This window comes from Dipodomys merriami, unplaced genomic scaffold, assembly GCF_024711535.1.
Source record: "Dipodomys merriami isolate MVZ:Mamm:240054 unplaced genomic scaffold, mDipMer1.0.p SCAF_16, whole genome shotgun sequence".
NCBI lineage: Eukaryota > Metazoa > Chordata > Mammalia > Rodentia > Heteromyidae > Dipodomys > Dipodomys merriami.
The window spans coordinates 4525672-4553613 of NW_027202937.1; the positions used below are offsets into that span (position 1 = coordinate 4525672).

Consider the following 27942-nt stretch of genomic DNA (forward strand, 5'->3'; position numbering starts at 1 on the left):
CTGAGGAGACACTGGGAGTGGCTGTTAATCATCCCACGCCCTGTGCAGACTATGTCACTCCCAGCAGCCGGGGAGGACACCAGAGTCCTCACAGGACAAGGGACTTGGACAGGGCCACAGCTGGACCGACTGCAATGAAAAGCCAAATGGCACCCCGTGTTCTGTCCTCTGCCTCCAGGGCAGTGTGGCTGGTGGGTGTGGCAAAGGGCAGAGAGGTGGACAGTAGCCTGGGATCAGCTGGGCGGGGGTCACAGGGTCAGCGTCAGCTGTGTGTGCTCAGAGCTGTTGAAGCTTCTATGTAATTCAGGGCTCATAATGGCCCTCAGCATCCAGGTAGGGAACACCTGCTGTCCCCCAGAGCCCGCAGGACTGAAGTTCTGTCTATCTTACTCTCTCTCTCTCTTTCACACACACACACCCCGCTAGTGTCCAGGAGTGCTGTGTGGCTGCCATCTCTCCCTATCCTCAGGAGAACTCTGAGGGGCCCAGAGCCCCACCCACCTTACCCCGTCCCCCGCTTCTCCACACAGGTGCATCTCACAGGGGCCTGGAGCGCTGAGAGATTTCCTGCACACAGACCCGTCTCCCCCGAGCCTCTCTCACTGCTTGCTTGGTGCTGTCCTAAGCACTTGACATATCTTATTTCTCCTGACAACCCCCAGGAGGTGGTCATGTGTGTTACCAACAGGCTAAGCCATTCCGTGACGGCCTGGGTGCAAACATCAGTGAAGATGTCAGAGGGGCTGGAGTGTGGGGTGGGGGATGGGTGTGGGTTCACATCCTTGAAGTGTCTGATCCCAGGCTAGTTCTGGGGGAGATCACAGGGCTGAGTTCTGAAGGGATCCCTTTCCTTGACTGTACATCTCCTATCCCTCCCCCAACACCCCTAGCATTATGTACATAGGGAGGCCAAGGCAGGAGTCCTTCCTGAGTACTTAGCCCATGCTCCTTACTCAGCCTGGCCAAGCCGGCCTCTGTGAGATCAGGAGGGCTGAGAGAGGCAAAGCACTTGGAGGTTTTCCTGAGTTTCCAGGACATTCTAACCCGAGTTCACTCAGCATGGCTAGAGGTGTTTCTGTGCCCTGGCACGTGCAGGCCTTACCAGGGAAAATCACCTGACAGTCAACTGTATCCCTTTACCACCTTGTGCCTATGTCTGGGGGAGTCAGGAGAGGTGCAGGAACGCTGGGCTACTGTCCAGCCAAACACCACAGAACCACAGGAGCAAAATCAAGAACAGCCTAGTCTGAGACAGGGGTGTTCCTGGGGTTAGGGAGCATGATGCTCAGATCTCCGGATGATAGAGAAGGTATCTTCAAGTCTCACTCATACCCTGATGACTCCCAGATAACCTAGCCAACTGCTGACTCAGAAGTGCCACTGAGTCTTTTATTTATTTTTTTGTTTTTCAATACTAAGACTTAAACTCAGGGCCAGAGCCATTTCCCTCAGCTTTTTTTTTTTTTCTTTTCTACTCAAGGCTGGAGCTCTACCACTTGAGCTACAGCTACACTTCTGGCTTTTTGTGGACTTTTCTGCCTGTGCTAGCTTCAAACTGTAATCTTCATTCTCAAACTCCTGAGTATCTAGGATTGCAGATGTGAACCTTTGTGCCTGGCTAGGACATGTGTCCTTTCTGGCCTTTGTTGCTGTTCATGGACACTGACCTCCTTTGGGAGCACTTGGTGATTTAGGACAAAATGTATCTGGCCTGGGGAAGGTAGGGAAAGGAAACTGCTTGCTCTGGATTGTCAGGAGAGGGTGATGGAGGGAGGAGACAGCTTCTGGGCCTGCAGAGGGGCGGTGCAGGTCAGGGGGCAGTGGGGTGAGTTGCATGGTTTAGTTTTCCTCATGAGAACACTAGGTTTCAGAAGCGATTCCCTTCTCACACATGCTCATTGGACAATTCCTGATGTGGGAGGCCCAGTGCAGGCCAGGCCCTCTAGGAAGGACAGATAAGAAACCTGAGGCTCCTCAAAGGTATTTGGTTAAAGGAGAGCACTGTTAAAGTTCTGTCAAACATTGTTAGAGCCCTGTTGAATGCGGTTAGATCACAGTTAAAGTCAAGGATAAGTGACCCTTACCACAAATGTAAACACTTCTTTTCATGTTTGTTTTTCCTTTAAATAATTCTTTTAAATAATCTAAAATGTTGGGGCCATTGAACTAACTCCCTAATCCACAGTTGTTAGGCCTTTCCCTGATGTCCCAGTTGCCTTGGGCAAGGGACTGTCAGCCCAGCAGCTGATGGACTGCCCTCGTGCCAGCGCTGGCTACGCTTTGAAGACTCAACAGATGCCTGAGGAAGCTATACAGCAACCAGGGCTGCTTGCTGCTGAAGCACAGATGGAGCTCCTCAGGACAAAGTCCTAGCCACAACTGTGTCAAACGGCTTGTGCCAGACTTTTCTTCATAAGCATCAGATGACACTATGGGCATTTTCTTTCAGGACAGGAGTACTTCTCCTGGTGGCCCAGTGGGCCTGTTATTGGTGTAAACACAAACCTTCATTTGCATGGGTGCCTGCTATGGGTGAGGCAAACTTTCTGACTACAGAAGAAGGCTAACTTTTCTAGGCAGCAGCCAGGACATGCTCTATTGTGCTGCAACTTTAAGCTCAATAAATGGGTTCTCTCATGTGGTCCTTTTTTTCCCTACTTTTGATCTCTATCATTAGTGGAGCTTAGAAGATAGCAGAGGTAGAGGCAGAGGCAGCCACTGCCCCAGAAACCTAGCAGTGATAGCTTGTAATGAGAAGGCAGTTGAAGAATTCCAGGGTGTGGCAGGGCAGAAATGACAGGGAGCAGCGGCTGTAGACAATGAGGGATGACTAAAGTAGAAAGAAAGCAAAGGAGGACCAAGAGCCAAAGCTGAAGAGAGATGAAAGCTATGAAGAGCCAGAGAAGAGACACTGTAGGCCCTGGATGCTGGAAGAGGTCCAGAGACCTGCCAGGCCTTCAGGAAGGGGGACTGAGGGCCTCATACATGGTAGGTCCAAGAGCAGTAATACCTGTCACTGGAGAGCTGAGGGTCCCTCTCCTAAGACCTGTGACAGTTCTAACACTAGCAGGGGCCACCTGCTGTTGCTTGCTATCATCTGCTGCTGGAAACTGAGGGTTGCCATAGCTGCCAGGAGCCAGGGTCACTGGTGGTTAAATCCCAGGAAAGTCAGCATCAAGCTGGTCTATAGCCACAAGCCTGAGCTATCTAAGTCCTGGAGCAATAGGCCGCTGACTCTCAGCATCTGGAGCTGAGAGCCTCTGGGTCTGAGTGCAGCCCCTAGGCCTCAGGCATTCAAAGGCATTAGGACTGCCAGCACTGCAAGAGCTTCTCCCCATCTAGTCACGTTCTTACTTGTGTAGTGCAAAAGAACCAAGGCTGCTGATGGGTAACACAGGGCCGTGAAGAAAGCTGTGCCGAACAGCTCGGCTGTCCGTAGCAGGGTTGAGGACTGGGCCCTTGTATTTCAAAATCACACCATGGGAAAGTACACCTCAGCCACCATCACAAACTGCCAAAGAATGCTACTCCGAAATACTGAAATACCATTTCTTACTGATCAGATTGGCAAAAGGTGAAAGCACATGGTGCTTTCGTGTGGGAAAACAGGCTCTTTTTTTTCCCCCTCGTGGAATAAGAAAGACTAAATTGATGTAATCCTTGCAGGAGGCAACTGGCAGTAGCTGCCACCTTAGTCCATTTTGAGTGTAGGTGGTGTGGGTGTGTGGGTGTGCACGCACATGCACGCGCATGTGCATGCACACACGAACTACTTGAGAAGTAATAGTTCCCATAGCCCTCTCCAAGTCAAGTTCACACCCAAGTTCACCAGTGCGTGTGGCACTGGACTTGAACTCAGGGCAATGAGCTCATGTTTAGCTTTATTCATTTACTCATCTGAGTCCACAAGACTCATTTTCAGTAAACTACAAAAACAGGCAGAAGTAGAGCTGTGACACAAGTGGTAGAGCAATAACCTTGGGCAAGCTCCAGTACTGGCACACGAATGTTTGTGCACATGCGTGCATGTGCACACACACAAATGGAAACCACAATATTCTGTTTGCTAGCTTTCAGACTGGCAAAGTTCCACAGATCCCAGGACACAAGGAAGTGCTACTTGGTATATGTGACTTGGTGCTGACTTGAAGAACTGGAGGGCTCTCTCGGCCCATATCTAGCTGATGACATCTGTACAAGCTACATTAATTCCATGCAGGAAATAAGTGAAGGCTGAGAACCAGCTCTGTGTCCATCCCTGCGGATGGTGAATAAGAGGGCAGGCACTGCATGTAACATCGTGCAGCCATGAGACAGAGAAGCTCTTTATTGCTGACCAGCAAGAAGCAAGCACAGCACCTTATACAATGCCATGGCATACAAATACAAGCATGGAGCTGGGCGCCAGTGGCTCACGCCTGTAATCCTAGCTACTCAGGAGGCTGAGATCTGAGGATCTCGGTTCAAAGCCAGCCCGGGCAGGAAAGGCCATGAAACTCTTATCTCCAATGAACCACTAGAAAACTGGAAGTAGCCCTGTAGCTCAAGTGGTAGAGTGCTAGCCTTGAGCTGAAGAGCTGAGGGACAGCGCTCAGGCCCAGAGTTCAAGCCCCACGACCAACTAAAAAAAAAAAAAATACAAGCATGGGCTGGGAAGGTGATTCAGTGGTAGAGTGCATGCCTAGCATGCATGAAGCCCTATGTTTGATTCCTCAGTACTACATACACAGAAAAAGCTGGAAGTGGTGCCATGGCTCAAGTGGTAGAGTGCTAGTCTTGAGCAAAAGAAGCTCAGGGTCAGTGCCCAAGCCCTGAGTTCAAGCCCCAGGACTGGAAAAACAAAAAAACAAGCATACAAGCATAAGTCGGGCACCAGTGGCTCATACCTGTAATCCTAGCTTACTCAGGAGGCTGAGATCTGAGGATCTGGAGCCAGTAAAGTCTATAAGACTCTTGTCTCCAATTAACTACCAGAAAAAAAAGGCAGAAGTGGAGCCATGGCTCAAAGGGGTAGAGCACTAAACTTGAGCACAAAAGCTCAGGGACAGCACCCAGGCCTTGAGTTCAAACCCCATGATTGGCACACACACACACACACACACACACACACACACAAATAAATACAAACATTTCGCCCAGGCCCAGAGTTCAAGCCCCACGACCGACAAAAAAAAAAAAAAAAAAAAAAAATACAAACATTTATAATTTGATGCTGAACACAAAGGACCCTACAGATAAAACATACTAGTAACCTCCAGGGATGAGGCCCAAGAACTTGAGAACCAATAAGGGGGGGGGGACACAATGATCTCTCATTTAGACCTTTTTCTGTCTTTTACATTTTTACACTGTGTACATATATTATCTATTCAAAATAAAATAAACACTTTTTTGACAAAGAAGTGAATAAAAAGCCATAAAGTAGAGGTGAAGTCAGTGGTAAGCACCAAGCGTGGGTAGGGTGGGGTAAAGGTGATACCTTCATTTTGTTTCCGGGGGTGAGATGGTCCATGGAAAGTCTTTACCCTCGGGCCAGCTGCTCCCCCCTTGCAGCTGGGCAGCAAAGGTTGATGTTCAGAGAATTAGGCACTTGTTTCGGCAGGAGCCTGGGGAAAACAGAAGATTGTCAAACCTGCTATCAGTGGCTAAGGAAAAATTGTGAGTGAATGTATAATAAAGAGTCAAAGAGCCGGGCGCCAGTGGCTCACACCTGTAATCCTAGCTACTCAGGAGGCTGAGATTTGAGGATCACTGTTCAAAGCCAGCCTGGGCAGCAAAGACTCTTATCTCCAATAAACCACTAGAAAACAGGAAGTGGTGCTGTGGCTCAAGAGGTAGAGCACTCGCCTTGAGCTGAAGAGCACAGGGACAGCGCCCAAGCCTAGAGTTCAAGCCCCACGAAGTCAAAGAGCTGAGTGTTGGTGGCTAACGCTTGTAATCCTAGCTACTCAAGAGGCTGAGATCTGAGAATCTTGGGTCAAAGCCAACCTAGGAAGGAATATACATGAGACTTTTTTTTGGGGGGGGGTCCGGTCGTGGGGCCTGAACTCTGGTCCTGGGTGCTGTCCCTCAGCTCTTCAGCTCAAGGCTAGCACTCTACCACTTGAGCCACAGCACCACTTCCAGCTTTTTTCTTTTTGCTTATGTGGTGCTGAAGAATTGAACCCAGGGCCTCAGGCATGCAAGGCAAGCACTCTACCACTGAGCCACCTTCCCAGCCCTACATGAGACTCTTTTTTTTTTTTTTTTTGCCAGTCATGGGGCCTGAACTCTGGGCCTGGGCGCTGTCCCTCAGCTCTTCAGCTCAAGGCTAGCGCTCTACCACTTGAACCACAGCGCCACTTCTGGCTTTTTCTGTTTTTGTGGTGCTGAGGAATCGAACCTAGGGCCTCATGCTTGCAAGGCACTGAGCCACCTTCCCAGCCTACATGAGACTCTTATCTCCAATTAACCACCAGAAAACTGGAAATGCCACTCACCTTGAGCTGAGAAGCATCTAGGCCCCAAGTTCAAGCCCCATGACTGACCAAAATAAAAAGACTCATAGATTACAATTTTGGGGTCTACTGTGGCTAATCACAAGGCTCTGACAGTTCTTCTTGTACCCCCAAAACTATTGCTAAGCGTCTCTGAGGTTCTTGACCATCTGCTCACAAGCTCAATGGTAGCTTCTAGAGACCTCCAGCCTGCCTGGTAAAAGAATGTGGAGTTCATGGGGCTGGGAAGGTGGCTCAGTGGTAGAGCGCTTGCCTTGTATGCCAGAGGCCCTGGGTTCGATTCCTCAGCACCACATAAGCAAAAAAATAAAAAATAAAAAATAAAAAAAATAAAATAAAAAAAAAAGAATGTGGAGTTCAAAACCTGAAGCCAGGTGACCTCCACAGGAAAGACTGAGCAGGAAAAATTATGGCAGTGACCACCAGCTCCAGTCACCCCTTTTCTGGAGCAATCCTGACTCAGAGCTGGCAGCAACACCCTAAACCCTACCTAGCTGGGTACAATCTGAGGACCAGGGGCACTGGGAGCTCTCCATCTTTACAAGGCTCTCTCTGGCCTCGCCCCAGTAACACCAGACTGGCCTGGAGCGGGAGGGACCAGGCCCAGTCCTCTGTCTGGCTGGCAAGGATAGAGCCCCACCCTCCTGCCCTCCCTCCTTCCACCTCTGCTTACTCAGCTCTTCCAGCCTCTTGGCTGTGGCCGGCCCACACCGGGCTCTGCAGGGCTCTGGCTGCAGGCCTGCAGGCCAGCCCGCTATGACAGCTGCCTCCCTGTCATGTAGTCTGACCGGGTTCCTGTGTGTTGGTCTGTCTCCCTGACTACCGCAGCTGCCTCCCAGGGGAAGGGCAGCATCCAGGTGTTCTGGGCTTGGGTTTCCTGCCTCCGCCTTGGGCTTAGGCTATGACAGGTAGCTCTCTGGGACCAAGCTCCCCAGTTTCAGGGCAACTGGTTATCCCATTAATGAGTCATGATTGGCAAATGCCAACCTGTGTGTGTGTGTGTGTGTGTGTGAACTATTTGAGAACTAATAGCTCCCATAGCCCCCTCCAAGTCAAGCCCACACCCAAGTTCACCATTGCCCCTCCCTTGGCACCCATCTCCCTCTGAGCCCATCAAGCCAAGAGACTCTGAGCATGGCGGTGGTCCCCGACCCCCCAGACCTCATCCACCAGTCTCCTCTTGGAGAAACACACTACCTGGTTCGTCTCCCAGCATGCATTTCTGCAACAGCCTCTAGAACAACATAGCCCTAACTCTCATAATGCCTCTCCTCCCTGAGGGTTCCAGAAATGTCAGCTACTAGCGCAGGCTTGACACTGACCTTGTGGTTTTCCTGTACTTTGTCCTCATCTGTGAAGGGGATTCCTTTACTAAACCTGCCTCAAGTTCCCCACATGCACTACCATCTTCCTTTCAGGGCCCTAAAGTTGCCATTTGATATTCCACGTCTCTGCTAAGGCTCGTCCCCTGTAACCCAGCTTCCGCATCAGCACCCCAAAAAGCTCAATGATGCTAGGTGCCCAAGTCTCACGCCTGTAATCCTAGCTACTCAGGAGGCTGAGAGCTGAAGATCATGGTTCAAAGCCAGCCTGGGCAGGAAAGTCCATGAGACTCATCTCCAATAAACCACCAGAAAACCAGAAGTGGCTCTGTGGCTCAAGGGTAGAGTGCTTGTCTTGAGCTGAAGAGCTCAGGGACAGCACCCAGGTCCTGAGTTCAAGATCCACAATCGACAAACAAACAACTATTGACATAATGACCTAGGTGGGTCAAATTAATTATGTGAATGGAAAAAAACTGAAAACATTTATGTACTTTATGATTTCATTTATATGACATTCTTTAAATAAAATTCCAGAGCTGGAGAGCAAAGTAGCAACTGGTAAGAGTTAGGGATGAGAAAGAAGAGAGACTTGGATATGATTCTAAAGAGAAAGCCTAGCTGGACACCAGTGCGTCACACCTATAATTCTAGCTACTCAGGAGGCTGACATTTGAGGATCATGGTTTAAAGCCAACCTAGGCAGGAAGGTCTGTGAGATTCTTCACCAAAAAGCTGGAAGTGGGGCTGGGAAGGTGGCTCAGTGGTAGAGTGCTTGCCTTGCATGCTCGAAGCCCTGGATTCGATTCCTCAGCACCACATAAGCAAAAAGATAAAAGCCGGAAGTGGCGCTGTGGCTCAAGTGGTAGAGCGCTAGCCTTGAGCTGAAGAGCTGAGGGACAGCGCCCAGGCCCAGAGTTCAGGCCCCACGACCGGACCCAAAAAAAATATAAATAAATAAATATAAATAAAAAGCTGGAAGTGGAGCTGTGGCTCAAGTGGCAGAGCACAAAAGCTCAGGGATAGCAGCTAGGCCCTGAGTTCAAGCCCCAGGAGAGAGAAAGCCTAAGGGTTGGATGTGTGGCTCATCCAGAGCTTCTGACTACTAAGTACAACTGTTATGTGTATTGCGATATAGTTACAGGAATCTGTGTACACACACACACAGAGTGAATGAGCTTGGGGGACTGTGCGCGTGCTTTGGTGTTTTACCATTTATGAAGACCCTGTCACGGGGAGGCTGGATGACAGGCGCACAGCCCCTCTGTACAACTTTCTGAAACATCCCGTGAATCTGTAATTTTCTCAAAAGTAAAACTTAAAGATCAGAGCTGCAAAATGATATATTTGTCAATTAAGCAATGTGAAACTGGAATTTGCTTTAAAAAAAAAAAAAAGACAAAAAAAAAAAAAAAACCCTGCAAGAGTGTAAGATGTAGCTAAGTGTCTGTAGAGCATCCTACCTGCTCACACCTGCTCACAGGCTCGGCATGCACAAAGCCTGCAGCCCCAGTTCCACCCCAGCACAAGAAAAGGAGAAAAGATGAAAACTACTCCAGGAAGAAGTAAAGGGAAAAATGAGAGAAATCAGTGACACAGAACTGACAAGCTGTCACGTGTTGAAGCAGGCTAAGAGATATATGGAATGGGTTTGCATACCTGCCAATTTTGTGTTTGATAATTTGCATACTTGCCAATTTTGTGTTTGATAATTTCCAATATAAAAGCACCCAGAAGCCAGGTGCTGGTGGCTCACGCCTGTAAGCCTAGCTACTCAGAAGGCTAAGACCTGAGGATCATGGTTCAAAGCCAGCCAGGACAGGAAAGTCCATGAGACTCTTATTGCCAATGAACCACCAGGAAACTGGAAGTGGAGTGTGGCTCAAGTGGAAAGAGCACTAGCCTTGGGGAACAGCGCCTAGGCCCAGAGTTCAAGTCCCACAACTTACAAAAAAAAAAAAAAAAAAAAAAGCTCCCAGAGTATAGTTCAACAGAAGGGCTGAAGATACTTAATCTACAGGTAGCTTTACATGTTGTAATAATTCTGAACACAAAGTCAACCCAAATTCTGTTTATTTACAAAGCTTTTTATTATGAATTTGTATTATGGGTCTCTCGCAAATCACACTTGTAAATCTATTTCTGTTGACTGCTTCTTACCTGCAAGAATCCCCCGTTTTAAAAAAATAGAAATTTATAAATATATACGGAGACTCAGAAGCCTTCACTACAGCAACAGCAGTTGTGTCAGCCTTTCACGTCGTGTGTGTGTGTGTGCGTGTGTGTGTGTCTCATCTGGAACACAATCACAGCGCAGCCTTGCTTCCCAGCCCCAATGCGGCACCGCACCTGATGGGTGCTGGTGTTGGCTGGGGCAACCTCCCCCAGAGGCAGTGGGAGAGCAGGCTGAGCCCCGTCATGGCTGGGGCTGGATTCCATCTGACTGGACGACAGACCCCCAAGAACAATCACGAACTTGGACAAAAGTCTAGTCTACCTGCTTTCAACTCTAACTTTCAGGTCACAATGAGCTCCTGTTTGGTCCAGAGTTGGGAAATCCAGTTTTGTCATGGTCTTCTGCTAGTCTGTTCCTGACAAGCAGTTCCTTCCTTTGAGACAAAGCCAGTGAGGGCCCCGAACATCAGCAAGACCACAGGATCCAGGAGCCTACCACCATGCAGTTTCTTCTACACGATCCAAATTCACCATGGGAATAGAGGAGTAAGAGATGGCTTCCCAGGGGGGTAGAAGTTAAATATGGGCCTTCAAATTCCAGCCCAAGAGGCTGAAGGTATGACTCAGTGGTAGAGCACCTACCTAGCAAGCTCAAGGTCCTGAGTTCATATCCTTACTTAAAAAAAAAAAAAGCTGGGCACTGGTGGCTCACACCCACAATCCTAGCTACTCAGGAGGTTGAGATCTGAAGATCGTGATTCAAAGCCAGCTCAGGCAGGAAATCTTATCTCCAATAAACCACCAGAAAACTGGAAGTACTGCTGTGGCTCACAGGGTAGAGTACTAAACCTTGAGAAAAAAAGAGCTCAGGAGCAACACCCAGGCCCTGAGTTCAAGCCCCATGACGGACAAAAAAAATAAAATCAAATTCAATTCTAGTTCAGGAAGCACTGTGTCTGGCCTCTGCCAGTTTCCAGGGGCCACTGGCACTTGCCTTCCTTGGTTTTGCGCTGTCATAAACGTCTTCCTTCCCATCCTGCCAAAAGAGAGCAGTTTGCCCAGCACTTTCCCTAAAAATTTGTTTCGTTTGCTGGGTTCCTCAAGGAAGAAGCTGCCTCTCAGAGGAGGTGACGAGGTTGAACAGATTCAGATCTGCTTCTCAAGGAGACACCTTGGCTTGGCCCACTGAGCCCACTTCCGCCAGCAGACAGGGACTGCGGCCTTCCATCCATCCTGGCCTCCAGTACACCGGCCGGGTCCTCAACTTTCACCATCAAGGCCAAGTCCAGCTCCCAGCTCCCCCTCTTCATGTCCTTTTCCATTGCTTCAAATCCAGGGCTCCTCAAGTCACAGCATAACATAACCCCCACTCCTGGCTCCTTGCCTGGGTGGGGCAGGTCACAGTGCCCAGCGGGTGACAGATGATGAATCTCCCAGTGGCCCTGCTTTGAGAAGCTTTTATCCAATGCTGGCCAGACAATCAGTGCGGCCCTGATACTTCATCATCCTGCACATTAATGCATCTGCTCACGACGCTCCCAGACTTCCGCCAGCTGCCCGTGCAAGCATCCAACATGATCCAGAGGAGAAATCAGAAGGAGGTTCTGGGTTGATCACTGATTTGTGAGCTAATGCGGGGACCTGTGACACCAAACACACTGGGCAAAGACCATGGGAAAACAAGCAAAGTGGCAAAGAATGCTTCCTTTTCTTGCCACCTCTCCTGCTCTTCAGGGCTGCAAAGAAATCAAGTCCTGTGATAAAAATGGGGTCTCTAGTAGCCCTGTACCTGGGTTTGTAGCAGCATGGCCTGGTTAAGAAAATGTCATTTGTACTGTCATTTCTTCCTCAGCACAAACATCCAGAAGAAACACAGACACACACACACACTTTTTTTTTTTTTTGGGGGGGGGGGAGGAAGCATGCTGGTACTAAGGCTTGAACTCAAGGCCCGGGTGTTGTCCCTTAGCTTTTCCACTCAATGTTGGTGCTCTATCACTTGAGCCACAGCTCCACTTCCAAAACAGGTCATGTGAACAGAAGCTTTGTTATAAAATCATGCTGGACCACACCCTGCGGCCTCAGCTTGACCACACGGAGGTCCCCTCTCCTCTTCCCTCCGGTGGCTTTTCCTCTCGCAGGAGGGTGGAGTCTGCAGCCCTCCCAGGCCAGCTTCTTTTGCCGCTCACGAGAGGGACCTAGAAAGAAAAGCACGGAGGCTGCCTGTTGGCCCCTGCCGGCTCTCGCGGGAGAGGCAGCCCCGGGCTGCTAGGGGGCCGTCCCTGGACTGCACAACACTTCGATGCACGCAGCAATACGAGGTGCACGCGCAGCTGGATATGGAGAGGCACGGGGAGAATGCGCTCAGCGGAGCCATGCTCCCCAGCCATCACCCAGGGGTGAGGCCTCTTTCCTGCCAAGGAACACACAGGCTGCATGGGGGCGGGTGCTGGAACCCGGCCTCCAACTCACTTCTTCCTGCGGATCTTGGGCTTCTTCACGGGCCGCAGATAGGGGTTATCAATGATGCTCTCCTCCCCGTTCCGGCCTCCTGCCAAGGAGGGGTTCTGCTGCAGGACAGAAGTGTTCTCCTTCTCAGCTCCAGAATCGTCCTTTGAGCAAAAGCCGAAATAAAGCAAAACACCAGTAGCATAAGGCAAGAGATCATGCTCATAGGAACTACCATCCACGTCTCATTCACTGAAATTGGAAGCCACCTTCTTTCCAGTTTTTTTTTTCCTCCACCCTAGATGTCACGAGGCCCAGCAATGACTACAAGGAGCAGCGGGAAGCTGGGACTATTGGCTTTGACAAAGGGAAGCACATGGCAGAGTGCTCAGGCGCTTGCAGGCGAGACATGCAGACTTAGAAAGATGCAGACTGGGAAGGGACAGAGACAAATGAATACCAGTCGAATGGCGAGAAAAAGAATGACCAGAGAGACAAATCACATGCAGAAGGCATTTCCTAGACCCAAGCTGACAAAGCCACAGTGGCTCTCTAATATCTAGTACTTGTGGCAAGGTACCAACTATCATGCTCCTGAGAAATGCAACGGGGCAGAACAGAGCCTGCAGGTACCAATGTGTCATCTGAGATCCGGGTTCTGGTGGGGTTGTGTTGTTGTTGTTGTTTGTTTGCTTTTGGTCAGTCATGGGGCCTGAACTCTGGGCCTGAGCACTGTCCCTCAGATCTTCAACTCAAGGCTAGCAATCTACCACTTGATCCACAGCGCCACATCTGGCTTTTTCTGCTTATGTGGTGCTGAGGAATTGAACCCAGGGCCTCATGCATGAAAGGCAAGCACTCCACCACTGAGCCACCTTCCCAGACCCTCTGCTGTTGTTAATGTTTCTGTTTTCAGGAAAATGTGATTTTGAAGAAATATTTACATTTAATTGGTATGATCCCAATCATTTTTTTAGAAGTCACACAACTGTGGATGGACACAGAAGAAAGGGTAATGGGTTGAAAATCTAAAAATTGTCCCAGCAGTCTGAGTGTTTGGTTATTCTACTCTTATATATTCTGTTTTCCTGTTCTTTAAGATAAGCAGCAAGCTAGGCGCCAGTGGCTCATGCCTATAATCCTAGCTACTCCGAAGACTGAGATCTGAAGGTCAAGATTTGAAGCCAGCCTAGGCAGGAAAATCTGTGAGACTCTTATCTCATACAATAGCAGCAGCAGCAGCAAGCAGCACCAGTTGGTGGAGAATCAAACCAAAAAAAAAAAAAACAAAAAAACCTAGCGCAGTCTTGACGGAGGCTGGTCTGGTGGCGCCCCCTGGAGGCATGCCAAGGTTTCTATAAGGGACAAATCCGAAATTCTCTTTCTGCAACTGGAGGCAAAGGAGGGCACACTTCCCCCAGCCAGGGTCAAATCCTGTCCTTCCATCAGGATGCCACGGTCAGCTGGCACCAAATGAAAGGCAGGATCCCCACAAGGGATAGCTGGCAAGGGTGCAGACACCTGCCTCCAGATTGCTGGAGAAAACACATTTTCCCAGGGTGCACTGTGTGCTCGGCCTGTCCACCAAGTCTGTCCTCTGCACAGAGCCATTGTCCCGCAGGACCTGGGTGCTTGCCCCGTCCCAGTGGGACCACAAGACCTGGAGCCATTCTGGGCCTTCTGGAGCCCCTCTTCAAAATGAAGGCCAAGACCAACCTGGCTTGTGTCAGGTCAGGTGCCAGGCACAGGTCTGCCACAAGCCAGCCTTCCTCAAATTCTTACTGGCTTCATGGAATAGCATCTACTTCCTCCTTTATAATGCTACTTGTCTATGGTCTACTTCCTGTCTCCAAGGTGACTTCAAGGTCATTTCCAGGAGGCCTAAAGCTCCTTCTGAGTCAAAGATGGGAGAATACTGAGACTGCCACCAACTGGTTCCATGGATTCCACAAAAGTTCAATGCTCAGCCGGGTGCTGGTGGCTCACGCCTGTAATCCTAGCTACTCAGGAGGCTGAGATCTGAGGATCACTTTTCAATGTCAGCCCAGAAAAGTCTGTGAGACTCTTATCTCCAATGAACCACCAGAAAACCGGAAGTGGCGCTGTGGCTCAAGTAGTAGAGCTGAGGAGCTGGGGGACAGTGCCCAGGCCCAGAGTTCAAGCCTCACGACTGACCAAAAAAAAAAAAAAGCATCAAACAGCAAGTTTGAGTCCTGGCTTCAGATGGAAAAAAAAAAAAACTAAAACATCCAACTGATCAAGAGATTTGCAGAAAAGATGGTGGCAGAGGGCCTGGGAGGAATTCCTTGGGCCTGCACAGGCTGGACTTAGATGGAGTCCACCAGTGCCAACAAACCTATTCGGTCTCATGGCTGAGAGAGACTGCCAGACCAGCAACTCCAATCTGTCTCTTCATCTCTCTCCTGCGATCGTGAGTTCAGCCAGCTGCTCACTCAGCACCTCCACTCGGGCATCGGCTTCTCTAGGCATTCCTAACATGCCTCAGGGTCTCCAGGGCCTGACCAGCTCTTCTCTGGCCCCTGCGTCAATCTTGGGTGATGGCAGTGCCGTTGTTCCAATGCCACTGAACTCTGCAGTCCTTCCTGCTTTCCCTTCTGCCCACCACTACAGTCTGGCAGGCTATCAGCAGCATCTAGCCAGTTCCACCACCATTTCTTGCCTAGATTTCCTCTCCATTCTCCCTCTCAGGTCCACTCCCTTGAATCAGTGATACTTTCACAAGCTCAGAAATGACTAACCTCACCCAGCTCTGAAAGCAGCCGACAAGGCCTTGATCCCTGATCTTCAGGCCCCCTGCCCAGACACTTCCCAGATATGCGCATGCGCCACCCTATCCCCACCCTGCTTCCTCCAGTTTCTGCTCAGATGCAGCCCTCAGCACTGGCTTTAAACCCAAACCCGCATCCTCCCCCTGGACCTAACCTCTGGTTCTATGCAAAACGATGGCATATGTTATGTTTATTTCTTCTCTCCCACTGCCAAACACAAGTTCCTAAAAGGCAGAGGTTTGTTTTGTATTTGTCACAGTTTTATCCCAAGCAGCCAGTACAGTACCGATTTTTGGGTGCTAAATAAATGCTTGTGGAATAATTTGTACATTTTCCCTAAGAGTACAAGTTTAAATATTTGGATTGCCTGCATCAGGCAGACAGTTCAGATGTAGAATAAAATTTGACTGTACACTAATTTAACATGAATCATTCCTTCATGTTCAAGTACATGGAGAAACTACAATTAGGCTCAAAAGAAGTATAGCCTGGCAACAGTCCTTGAGAGGTACTGTTATCAACACTAAAAGCATAATTTAAAGCCTCATTTAATCCACTGTAATGTCATTGCCAGAGACAGAAAAACCACCTAAACGTCCACAGGGGACTAATTATGACATCTGCATACCAGGGTGGAGTGATTACCAAGATGTGTACAGTGAAAGGGGAAAAGGCAGGAGAGCTCTTTTGGTGATTTGCTGTTCCAGTTTAAAACAACCAAAACAGTGCTGTGTCCAGAGGGACCCATGAGAGAGAGACTTGAGACAGCGGCTCCGTGAAGGAAAGGGAGGACAGGGCACAGTATAAGGGGGACCTGGCGCCACCTGCCCCTTGGTTAATTATGAAGCATACAATTATACTTCTGAATTATGAAGCGTACAATTATACTTTCTGCCCCTGCCCCTGCAAATAGCATTACTAAGTTAGAAGGGCTGTCTCTGTACTGTTGTAAGAATCTTTGGCTTTGAAGGTTCCCCTGTCCCATGTAGGCTGATACTCTATTTTATTCCTACTTGCGCTGACGCATGTTCAGTGGTTTGTGAGTCAATCAAGCCACACACCTGTTAATCCAGGCACAACTGCGATTTGAAGCTGGGTCAGTCTGGCTCCAAGGGGCGGGGCCTCCCACTTTTTACGGTGCCTCTCAGAATTCAGGGGTCCACAGGCTGCCGTGGTTCACATCCAGTGGACTTACCTCATGCTCTGACCTAGCCCGCCAGGGGATGGCTCTTCCTGGGCCATCATGAAAACATCTAATGCCTGCCATCTAACATCCAGCCAGAGGCCAGGGTTACCGAACGTCCAGTTCCTAGAGGGAGGGCAGAGGGGATGAGCTTTCGGGTAGTCCAGGGCAGGCAGAGCGGGGACCCACCGTGTTGACGTGAAGAGCCAGGTTCTCAGTGTCTGTCTGCTCATCCTGCTCAGAGGAGTCGGTCTCTTCCATCTGCTGCATCTCCAGCTCAGAGGGGAGGAGGGCGGTCAGGTAGGGGATGGTGAAAGGCCTGGCCGCGATCACTGAGTGGGAGAGAGGTGTGATTCCACGTCACAGAGTCCCCGCAGCTGCCTGAAGCCTCAGGACCATCAGCGAGCGGCACCCAGAGACAACACGGACTCCCTTTCACCATGGTTCAGGGCCAGGCTGTGGCTTTACCTGTGCCTGTCATCCTCGCTCCTTCCTCCACATGACACGGCAGAAAGCAGAGGTGCAGAGGGCAAAGGGGAAATAATAGAGACTGGCCTCGGGGGAAATAGCAGAGTGAGATTCCAACTCAGGCAAGCAGACATCAGTGCCCCCTTTTAGTTGGTACAACTGAACTCAGATGAATGGGAGATACAGAAGCCCAATGGGGCACTGGCTTTGGGATCTTCTGCCTCAAGCCTCATTTCTCCAACAGGGATACTGATATTTCCAGCCCAAACGACTTAGGTCCACAGACTGAACTTAAAAGCAGTGTATGGAGTCAGACGGTGATGGCTCACACCTGTAATCCTAGCTATTCAGGAGGCTGAGATCAGGGTTCAAAGCCAGCCCAGGCAGCAAAGTCTGTAAGATTCTTTTTTTTTTTTTTTTGTCGGTCGTGGGGCTTGAACTCTGGGCCTGGGCGTTGTCCCTCAGCTCTTCAGCTCAAGGCAAGCGCTCTACCACTTGAGCTACAGCACCACTTCCGGTTTTCTGGTGGTTTATTGGAGATAAGAGTCTCACGGTCTGTCTTGCCCGGGCTGGCTTTGAACCGAGATCCTCAGATCTCAGCCTCCTGAGTAGCTAGGATTACAGGCGTGAGCCACCAGCGCCCGGCTTAGTCTGTAAGATTCTTATCTCCAATAAACCTACTCAGAAAACCGGAAGTGGTGCTGGGGCTCAATTGGTAGAGCACTAGCCTTGAGCTGAAGAGCTGAGGGACAGTTCCCAGGTCCAGAGTTCAAGCCCCATGACTACAAAAAAAGAGAGAGCTTCAGTTCAGTAAGAATGAGAATAAGAAACCCACGCACGTGTAGTCCCAGCTGCTCAATGGGCTGAGGCAGATCACTTGGGCCCAAAGTTGTTTGAGGCCAAGTCAGAACATAGCAATGCTCTAATCTCCCTCCCCCTCCTCTCCCTCTCCCTCTGCAGATTATGGGGCTTGAACTCTCCCTTAGCTTTTTCACTCACTGATGATGCTCTATCACTTGAGGCACACTTCCACTTCTGGCTTTTTATTGGTTAACTGGAGTAAAGACAGGCTCATGAACTTTTCTACCCAGCTGGCTTTGAACCAGGATCCTGTCAGATCTCAGCCTCCTGAGTAGCAAGGATCACAAGTGTGAGCCACCAGTGCCAGGCTCAGACCCCAATTTCTAAACAAATAAATATTTAAAATACTATTTTTTAATGTGGCCAGGCAGCCAAAAGGAGGTGTGAATGTTACATATTAACCCATGACCTCTAGCTAGCTACTTTATGTCTCTCCTGTTTGGGTCTCAGCTTCCTGCAAAGGTTGCTGCCAGGCCCTAACTCCCAGGCCCTCCGGAAGACTGAATACCATGACATAAGGAAAACAGGGCGCCAGTATCTGTCACTTGGTGACTCTTGGCCAGTATTTTTCCAGCACTGGGCACCCAACAGACATTTCATAAGGTTTGCTAAATGAACCAACCCCAAACCAATCTCCCTGGTGCCCTCTGAGGTAAGAACCTGAGACCTCTTATGGAAACAAACAACTTGGTTAGCACCACCAAATACTGCTGCGATGTAGTTATATAAAAGATGACCTGCGCAAGGGCATCGCGATGGGCAACTGGCCCAGATCCCAGCGTCCCTTTCACCCTGAGCCATCAGATCTGTGGCAGGCTCAACTACTCTCCAGGAAACCTAAACTCAAAGTCCCTGCAGCAGCCGAGCTCACAAGGCAATTTCTGTTTTAGGATCATGGCTCCAGGACAGGAGAAGACCTGGGTAAAGGAGCCAGAAATCTGAAGCCTAAGTGCATCCAGGAGAAAGACAGAAGCTTAGCCAACTCTCCCTACCCAGCTGAGAGAAAGGGAAGATGGTGAGGGTCTCAGGTGGCAAGACAGGGCCTCTGGGGGGGAGAGGGACTTACATGGGAAGGTGCTGACGTCATCCCTGAAAAGGCTCTGGGTCTCCCCCGTCTTGGCCATGAAGCGGGTGAGTGCCCGCTCCACATCTCGCCTCTGAGATGCCGCCTTCTCCCGTAGGACCTGGTAGTCTGACACAGGCTCTCGGTAGGTCTAGAGAGAGGACAGCGAAGACACTAAGGTGAGCCGAAGCAGCTCCGATCCCCTTGGGGCTCTGCCTTATGGTTGCTAGGGTGTTCCACCCACTGACGTACAGCCAGGGCCTCGAAAGTGCTGCAGTGTTTATGTGCCTGTATGAGGGTTCCAACTCTCACTCAGCCTTTTTGCTCATAGTTGGTGCTCTACCCTTTGAGCCACACAGTTTGGCATTCTGCTAGTTAGCTAGATATAAACGTCTCAGTATGTCTGCCTGGGATGGCTGTGAACCATGATTTTTTGAGCTCCAGCTCCTATGTAGCTAGGATTACAGGCATGAACCACTGGCCCCAGGTCCAGATGGATTTAAAAGGAGCTATGTGCCGGGCGCTGGTGGCTCACGCCTGTAACCCTAGCTACTCAGGAGGCTGAGATCTGAGGATCGCGGTTCAAAGCCAGCCCGGGCAGGAGAGACCGTGAGACTCCTATCTCCAATAAACCACCAGCAAACCGGAAGCGGCGCTGTAGCTCAAGTGGTAGAGCGCTCGCCTTGAGCTGAAGAGCTGAGGGACAGCGCCCAGGCCCAGAGTTCAAGCCCCAAGGCCGACCAAAAAAAAAAAAAAAAAAATAATAATAAAATAAAAGGAGCTACGTGAAATATTATATTATTATCTTGGGTGCTGGTGGCTCATGCCTATAAACCTACTCAGGAGGCTGAGATCTGAGGTTTGTGGTCCAAAGCCAGCCCAGGTAGGGAAGTCTGTGAGAGGTCTTTTTTTAGTTGTGGGGCTTGAACTCTGGGTCTGGGTGCTGTCCCTCAGTTCTTCAGCTCAAGGTTAGCACTCTACCACTTGAGCCACAGCACCACTTCCACTCTGTGAGACTCATCTCCAATTAGCCACCAGAAAACTGGAAGTAGTGCTGTGGCTCAAATGGGTAGAGTGCTAGCCTTAAGCACAAGAACTCAGGGACAGCACCCAGGTCCCAAGTTCAAGACCCATGACAAAAAAAAAAGAATTTTCAGGACACAAGTCTGAGGCTCAGGAGTAACAGACTGCTTTACACCAGGCAGAGTCCCCAGGGCGGCTCCATCACTCACCGGAGTTTTAATGTAGGTATGGGGGTCAGGAAACTCAGGAAAGTGGCTTGGGATGTGTGGCGGGTGGGGCCGGTTCTGTCCTGCGGTGAGGGCTTTGGGAGTCACTGGCTGATTGGTTACTGGAGCTGCAACAGAATCATAGATGGTTACAACAACCTTTTCTCTCTGGACCACAATTTTCTAAATAGAAGGTACTTTATACTTCAATCAATGACATAAGGATCTGAGATGATCACTTCCCCACAATTCCCAGCTCTGCTGAGTAACCCTGCCTGTGACCTTGTGTAACTTTGACTAATACCCCCATATACAATAATCTAGGCTATTAGGTAGATAGGAAGGTGGCTTCTAGTCAGGGCTGCTATGTAAAAGAGCATGCTGAAGAACAAGAAGTTGGATGGATGCTAACATTCTTTTTAAAGGCTAAGGGGGGGAGGGGGCGCATGTGGAACTTACGGGCAGTGATGACCATCCTCTGAGACCGCTTTGCATAAGCAGGGAGGGTGTCCACATTGAAGCCTAAGAAACAAGTAAACAGGGTTGGGAATGTGGCTTAGTGGTAGAGTACTTGCCTAGCATGCATGAAGTCCTGGGTTCAATTCCTCAGTACCCACATAAACAGAAAAAAGCTAAAAGTAACCCTGTAGCTCAAGAGGTAGAGTGCAAGCCTTGAGTAAAAGAAACTCATGGACAGTGCCCAGGCTCTGAGTTCAAGCCCCAGGACTGGAAGAAGATGAAGAAAAAAAAAGAAAAAGAGGAAGGAAGGAAGGAAGGAAGAAGTTCAAGCCCTGGGACTGGAAGAAAAAGAAAGAAAAGAAAAGAAAAGGAAAGGAAAGAAAGAAAGGAAGGAAGGAAGGAAGGAGAAGGAGAAGAAGAGGAAGAAAAAACAAGAAAACAGACTCCTCCTTCTCTTGGCTAAATAGAAGAAGTGGAAACCTGAAGTGAACTACTTACCCATCTCAACCAGTGTGACCACAATATCTGACAGTGTGGGCTGAGTCCTGGCAGTGTGCTCGCAGTAAGACTTGGCGCTCCTCCCGATTTCTGAGATGTCTGTGGAGGGATCAAGGGCATAGGGTCTTACTCATAGTTCTCAAACTTAAAACACACAATGGCCAGCAATTCCATTCAGGGTCTACACCCAAATAAACTGAAAGCAAGGACTCAGGCAGATTCACCCATGTGGGCGGTAGTACTGTCCAAACAGTCAAGAGGTGGAGCCTGGGCTTTGGTGGCTCAGGCCTGACATTCTAGTCACTTGGGAAGCTGAGATTGGGAGGATCATGGTTCAAGGCTAGCTAGGGAGCTAGGATCAGGTGATTCCTGTCTGTAATCCTAGCTATTTAAGAGGCTGAAATCTGAGGGTTGCTATTTGAACCTGGAGTAGGCAGGAAAGTCTAAGAGATTCTTATCTCCAATTAACCCCCAAAGAATTGGAAATGGAGCTGTAGCTCAAATGGTGGAGTGCCAGCCTGGAGTGAAAAAGGTAAGCAAGAGCTTGAGGAACTTTCATGCCCCAGTATGGGCACACACACAAAATAAAACTTCATGAGGAACAAATTATTATACCATTTCACAAACGAGGAATGTGAGATTCAGAAGCTATCAAACAGCAGAGTGATGATTTACACCCAGACTTACTTTATTCTAAGGCCTGTAAGAAACTGCACCATGCTTTCCCCAGTCCCCCTTTCAGTCCTCTCTAACAGCATGACAATCCAGGGCACTGATGCTGGCAGTGACTCAAAAGAAGGCCTAGGGTGTCTTGGTACTCACAGCTCTGCAGCATCTCTGTCAGTGTTTCCACAGATGCTTTCTCTGCACTCTCAAACCCAGCCTCTGTCAGCAAGGAGCTCACAACCACTTGCAAGGTTCTTCTCCGTGCCAGATGGTAGTTATCTGCAGGGTTGGTGGACTGTTTACTTCCTGATCTCTGTGAATCAGCAGCCCATAAAGAGAGAAAGACTTTCAACCACAGGACAGGATGTGATCGGGTAGTTCACACACCATCAATGACAAGCAAAAGCTCTTTAGCTAAATCCTCTTTATAATCACTGTTTAATGTTTTTGACTTTGAGTATTAATTGAGCACCCAGAATGCTCTAAAGAGACAACCATTCTGCACACACAAGCATTCCAACAGGATATATGGCAGAGTATTTTGGTGGGGTTTCCCGGTCCCTCCCCCGCCCGGCCACACACACACTTTCTAGGGTAGCAGATTATCAGAATACACAACATGCATGATGGAGTTGAACTAATATATTTACTTTCCAAAGGTGGGGGGCACAAGATCTCCCTTTCCTCCCATATTTTTTTTTGGGGGGGGTCCGGTCGTGGGGCATGAACTCTGGGCCTGGACGCTGTCCCTCAGCAATTCGGCTCAAGGCTAGCACTCGAGCCACAGCGCCACTTCCGGCTTTTTTCTTTTTGCTTATGTGGGGCTGAGGAATCGAACTCAGGGCCTTGAGCATGCAAGGCAAGCGCTCTACCACTGAGCCACCTTCCCAGCCCTCCTCCCATCTTAATATAATTTCATTAACAAGGAAAATTAAAACAGTTTACACCACACGATTCCAGGGAAACACAGGCAAAGGTAAGCAGCACGGAAATGCAGGGAAGCTAAATATTTTGAAACGGGAATCCCTCCCGACTCTGGCTGACCAATGAGAGGGAAAAAACGTTCTGTTCCAACCAATCAGAAGGTGTTCCGGGTTCCCACCTCCCACCGGAAACGAGCCAATCAAGTCTCGGGTACCTCAACTTAGGAGGCCGCTGCCAAGTCCCTGGGGAATGGGGAGGGGAGGCGTATGGCCACAAGGTCCATTCTGCTCTAGGAGCTCACTGTGGGCCTCGATTCGTGGGTATGAGCTTGTTGCCCAGTCCGTGCCCACATCCCTCAGTTTTGGTCCTGTGCCTCCAACCCTTACCGTTCCGGAGCCACTGGCTCCGGCCGCAGTGTCGGCCATCTTCCCGTGGCGTAATGTGCGCGAGCGCGGGGCGGATGGGACTTGTAGTCGAGGGGGCGGAGCCACTGTGCGATGGGCGGAGGCGCTGCGGGGGCGTGGTTTGTTGGTTGGTGGGCGTGGCCGTGGCGGGGGCGTGGCGGGGCGCTCAGTCCGCACTGCGTTTCCGAAGCCCGGGGGCGTGGATGACTGGACCTCCGATGTCCCTCCGCTCACGTGACCTTTTGTCAGCCAAGTGTTTTTGGCTTGTGGGCCTGGAAAAGGCGCCGTCGGCTTCACGGGTTTAAACCTATTTTGAGGAGGACTTGTTTTCCTCACAGCGCAGGCTCCCGGAAGGCCCCGAGGGGGCTGAGTACGCGCCCCACCTGGCGGAGCCCGCCGAGTCCGGGACACCTCGCTCTGCGCGGGGGCTTGGACCTGCCGACCGGCTCCCGGGCTGATGCGGATGGGCGGATGATTTGGAGCGCCCCGGAGCCTCCAATCTCTTCATTTTCCCGCGGATGGCCCGCGTCCGTGTCCCCCCGGGACGCCGAGCCTCGCCGACCACTCGGTCCGCGTCTTCCGAGGCGTCCCGCCCGGGCGGTGGGGGGCTTGGCCCTGGCCCGCCTCGCTCCCGGGTTTGAATCACCCCAAGACTCGCCAGCTGTAGGACTCTGACGCATTGCCCGGCCGCGCGGTGCCTCAGTTTCCCCTCCTGATGACAGCCTGACGCGTAGTAAGTGCAATCACGCCCGATGTTGTTTACTTCCTGGGCGGCGTGTGCCCGGCGCCGGCCGCGGCCGCCCGCAGCGCACCCCTGACCCCCGCGACCCCCACCCCTCACCTGGGGCGGGGCGAGGGGCCTGCCGGCCGCGGGAGGGGTGGGGGGCCGCGCTGCGGGCGGGTGGGTGGGCACCAGGCTTGAGTGGAGCACCCGGCCCCGCTTTGTCTCCCCCGCCCCCTCTCCCCCACTTCCTGCCCAGCCCGGGGCTCGGGCTCCGCGGCGCTGACTTTGTAAACACACCGCGCTGGTGGGGGGGTGAGGGGGTGGGGAGCCCGGTGATGGGATTCCGTCCCCCCAAAAGACAGAAGCCCTGGCTGTGGGAGACAACGTCGGTGCTGAGGACTCACCTGTCCAGAGGTAGGCGTGGGGGGCTGCGGGCGTCGCCCCCTTTCTCGGATTTTACTGCAAGCCTGGGCTGGACACGGGAGTGGGGAGTCGGGAGTGGGTGGGTTCAGAGGGTCGCCGCGCCCCCTTACCTCCCTGATCACCCCTGAAGCTCACGCACCTCACTTTCCCTCAGGGTGAGCTGTTTCGTTCCAAGTTGAGGGACAGAGAAGCCCCCCCACCCCACCCCACCCCAGGCCCTGAGTCCACCGAGCGTGTTTGCCTGCACAGCCGACTGGGAAGCTTAGCGGACTGGCCGTCCGCCTCGGCCCCGGGGCTGGGGGTTGGGGGTCTCGCCAAGGGAGAGGGCAGAGCCCGGGGCTCAGCGTCGTCATCCGTCGAGTCTGATGTGCGCTGGGGATGGTGGTCGTGGCCTGAGCCTCCCGTGCGTCTGTCTGGTCGGCTGTGGACAGGGGCGAGTAGCTGACGTCGGCTGCCGTGGCTAAGGTTGCAGCATTCCTTTGCACACTGCCAAACCGAGCGGTGCTTGGCATGGTGTGGATGCTGAGGATACCGAGCTGGTCCTCCTGTGGTCACGACACAGACAGGCGCCTTGGGCTTGGGCTGGGGAGGTTTACGCCAGGAAAGGACCTGTGCGCTGAATTCTTGAGTGTGGATGGCTCCCTAGGTAGAGAAGTCAGTGGCAAGGCTTTGCAGACGTTTATTTATTCCCTGCAGCCGGACTGAACCCTAGCTGTGGTGTCGGTACTGAGATCCCTGGTTCACTCAACTACAACTTCTGATCTCTCCCATTGGCTGTCTTAATTGTGCAGAAGAGATGGGAACGAACAGGGTGAATTCTGGGAAAGACAAATTGCTGACTGATTCCCAAGATCCTAGGAACTCCCAGTTAGATTTAAAGCAACTGTCCACACTCCTGGCCGTGGTGCACACCCAATCCTATCCCAGATTCTGGGGCTATTTCCTCTCACAAGCCTTGTGCCCTCTGCCAGCCCCCAACCTCAGTCCTTTAATATCAGCTGTGCATATGGACACTGCTTCTGGGCAGATTCTTCGATGTTTTCATCCCTGGCTCCTTTGAAATGCGGCAGTTTGGGAGTTCACGTAACTGTTTGCTGCAGCCACACTCTCTGCTCGATGCCATGGTCCTGGTGGTGTGCACACATAGAGCTTCTGTCCTGGTGACTGGAAACTGAAGGCATTCCAGATCATTCCATAAGGGTTCCTGTCTGTGCTTCCTGTGGCCTCCATGGTCCCAAACCTTCTTCCTCCCCTTCCTGGGAATGTAGGGCAGTCAGGTGGTCTGCTCAGTGAATGTGCTGTATCATCTCATTTAATCCTCCTGATAGACCTGTGGTCTCACTAACATCATTTATGGCTGAGGAAAAGGGCACAGACTAAGTACCTTCCTAAAGAGGGAACAGGACAGTAACAGCAGAGCTGGGATCTCAACCCTACTCAACGAGAGAGACCCTGGTGTTGTATACGGGCTGTGGAAGACCATTAAAGAATATTCATGCCCGGTTACAGTTCACAGCAAGACTGCTCCCACAGCAGTGTAGACTGGTAAAGAGGAAGGAGAGATGGAGACTGACTGGTCTATTGGAAGTAAGTCTCTCAGACTTTCCTCCTCAGGCTAGCTTCAAACAACAGTCCTCAGATCCCCAGCCTCCTGAGTAGCTGGGATTACAAGTGTGAGCTCTGTTTTTAATCTCCAGGCCAGTTTGCCTCTCTGACCACATAGAATGTGCTCTTGAGCCAAGGGTTTAGGAAGTTTCCTAAGGGGAATCCATGGCCCATAAGCCCTGTGTTTTGGGGAGTTCTGGGGTGTTAGTGGAGCTTGTGTACAGAGAGCCACAGCAGGTCTGCTCAAGGCTGTGGAAACTGCACAGAGTTGGTGTCCTCTCTTGAGAGCTGTGTGTGTGTGTGTGTGTGTGTGTGTGTGTGTGTGTGTGTGTGTGTGTGTGTGTGTGTGTGTGTGTTTCCATGTCCATCCATCCGTATGTCCATGCAAGATTCACTCATCAGGAAGAAGGGAATATAAATGAGCCAAGAAAAACAGACTAAGGTCAGACACAATAAAGGCCATCTCAAACATAGCTGTGAGTGAGGCATTAGAATCCAGGGATTCCTGCATCTTTTTTTTTTTTTTTCCAGTCCTGGGGCTTGAACTCAGGGCCTGGGCATGCTCCCTGAACTGCTTTTGCTCAAGGCTAGCATTCTACCATTTGAGCTACAGCACAACTTCTGGCTTTGTCTGTTTATGTGGTACTGAGGAATTGAACCCAGGACTTCATGTATGCTAGGCAAGCACTCTACCATGAAGCCACACTCCCATCCCCCTCCTGTATCTTTTAAGAGTAGTGGAGACTCTCATATTCTGGACTCTTAAGAGAATGGTTCCAGCTGGGGAACTGGGTCAGGAAAGTGATCTGGCAGTGAGCATGTTTAAGGTGTTCACCAGCCAAGCGGCTGGTGGCTCACACCTGTAATCCTAGCTACCTAGGAGGCTGAGATCTGGGGATCATGATTCCAAGCCAACTGAGACAAAAAAAAAAAGTCTATGAGACTCTTATCCCCAGTTACCCCCCAAAAGTTGGAAGTAGAACTGTGATTCAGGTGGTAGAGCACCATCTTTGAGTAAAAAGTTAAAGGTCAGTACTCAGGCCCTGAATACTGAATACTGGCACACATATAAAACACCCTACTTCTGGCACCCATCCTGGAGAAAGGTGTATGGAAGGGTAGAAATGGGTGCTGGGCTTGAGGATAGAGGGACAGAGCAGGGTACCCTGTGAAAACCCAGAACTTTACAGGTCTCCACTTAGGCTGCAGCTCTGCCCACCCTACCCCTTCCTCCCTGGAGTGGAGTGCGCCCTCCCCCCCTTCCCCCAACCCCTCTGCCCCATCTCCTTCCTCCTCTGTGAAGTACAGGTTGTACTCTTGAGAAACCACAAGAGGAAGTTTAAAGAGGGCTGGGGGGGCGGGGAAAGGTCTGGGGCCACTGCCAAGTTTCCCTTTTCCTGCTGAGCAGTAGGTGTGTTTATCTTGCCCACAAAGACATTTAAATTTTAAATCCTCACAGTTGATTAGGACTGTGCTGGCCTGTTGGGGTAGTAGAGGTGATCTCAACCCTCCAGCCCACCAACAATGTCATGCAGGCCCCTGTCACCTGGGATTTCTGCGAGGTAGGAAAAGCTAATTCCAGGAAAGTGTCTTTGCCACTGAGTGCTCCCACACACCTTAGAGCCCTTCCACTCCGAAGAATGTAGGAAGGGAATGGGAAGAAGTTGTAGTCAAATATTTGGGAGAACCTAGAGCACAAGTGGCTATAATTGTAGCTATTTGGGTGCCTGAGATCTGAGGATCACAATTCACACCCAAGCCCTTGCAGAAAAGTCCATGAGATTATCTCATCTCCAATTAACCAGCAAAAAATCAAAGTGGAGCTGTGACTCAGCTGGCAGAGCATCAGCCTTGAGCAAAAAAGCCAGACCATTGAAGCCCTGAGTTCAGATCCTAGTACTAACACACATACACACACACACACACACACAATTAGAAAGGTCCGTGGGCTGAGAATGTGGCCTAGTGGTAGAGTGCTTGCCTAGTATGCATGAAGCCCTGGGTGCAATTCCTCAGTACCACATAAACAGACAAAGCTGGAAGTGGCGCTGTGGCTCAAGTGGTAGAGTGGTAGCCTTGAGCAAAAGAAGCTCAGGGACAGAGCCCAGGCCCTGAGTTCAAGCCCCTGGACTGGCCAAAAAAAAAAAAAAAAATAGGAAGGTCCTTTTGAAAAGCATATTTCCAAAAAGCATTAGCACAGAAGT

The 27942-nt window shown here is 50.7% G+C and overlaps 2 protein-coding genes across 4 annotated transcripts in view; one reads left to right on the forward strand and one right to left on the reverse strand.

The window, feature by feature from the left end:
• Positions 1–5184: 5184 nt before the first annotated feature.
• Taf8 (TATA-box binding protein associated factor 8) lies at positions 5185–23133 on the reverse strand. 2 transcript variants are annotated; one of them, XM_070023767.1, is made up of 9 exons: positions 22969–23133; positions 21815–21971; positions 20993–21091; positions 20495–20557; positions 20039–20163; positions 18810–18957; positions 16604–16746; positions 12467–12606; positions 9872–12192 (listed from the first exon to the last, which is right to left on the reverse strand). In XM_070023767.1, exons 1-9 carry the CDS (start codon positions 23005–23007, stop codon positions 12180–12182), a joined length of 927 nt encoding a protein of 308 aa, XP_069879868.1. In that variant the 5' UTR covers positions 23008–23133; the 3' UTR covers positions 9872–12179. The 2 variants fall into 2 exon arrangements, with proteins under 2 accessions (XP_069879869.1, XP_069879868.1); XM_070023768.1 differs by lacking the exons at positions 9872–12192; positions 12467–12606 and adding an exon at positions 5185–5606.
• Positions 23134–23276: 143 nt separating this feature from the next.
• Positions 23277–27942, forward strand: part of Ccnd3 (cyclin D3) — a 70396-nt gene continuing 65730 nt past the window's right edge. The window contains exon 1 of one of the 2 annotated variants that reach the window (XM_070023763.1): positions 23277–23719. The gene's annotated coding sequence lies outside the window, so the exon portion shown is untranslated. Of the gene's footprint in view, positions 23720–24011; positions 24125–27942 lie in introns of those variants that run through there. The other variant, XM_070023762.1, reaches the window with a different exon arrangement.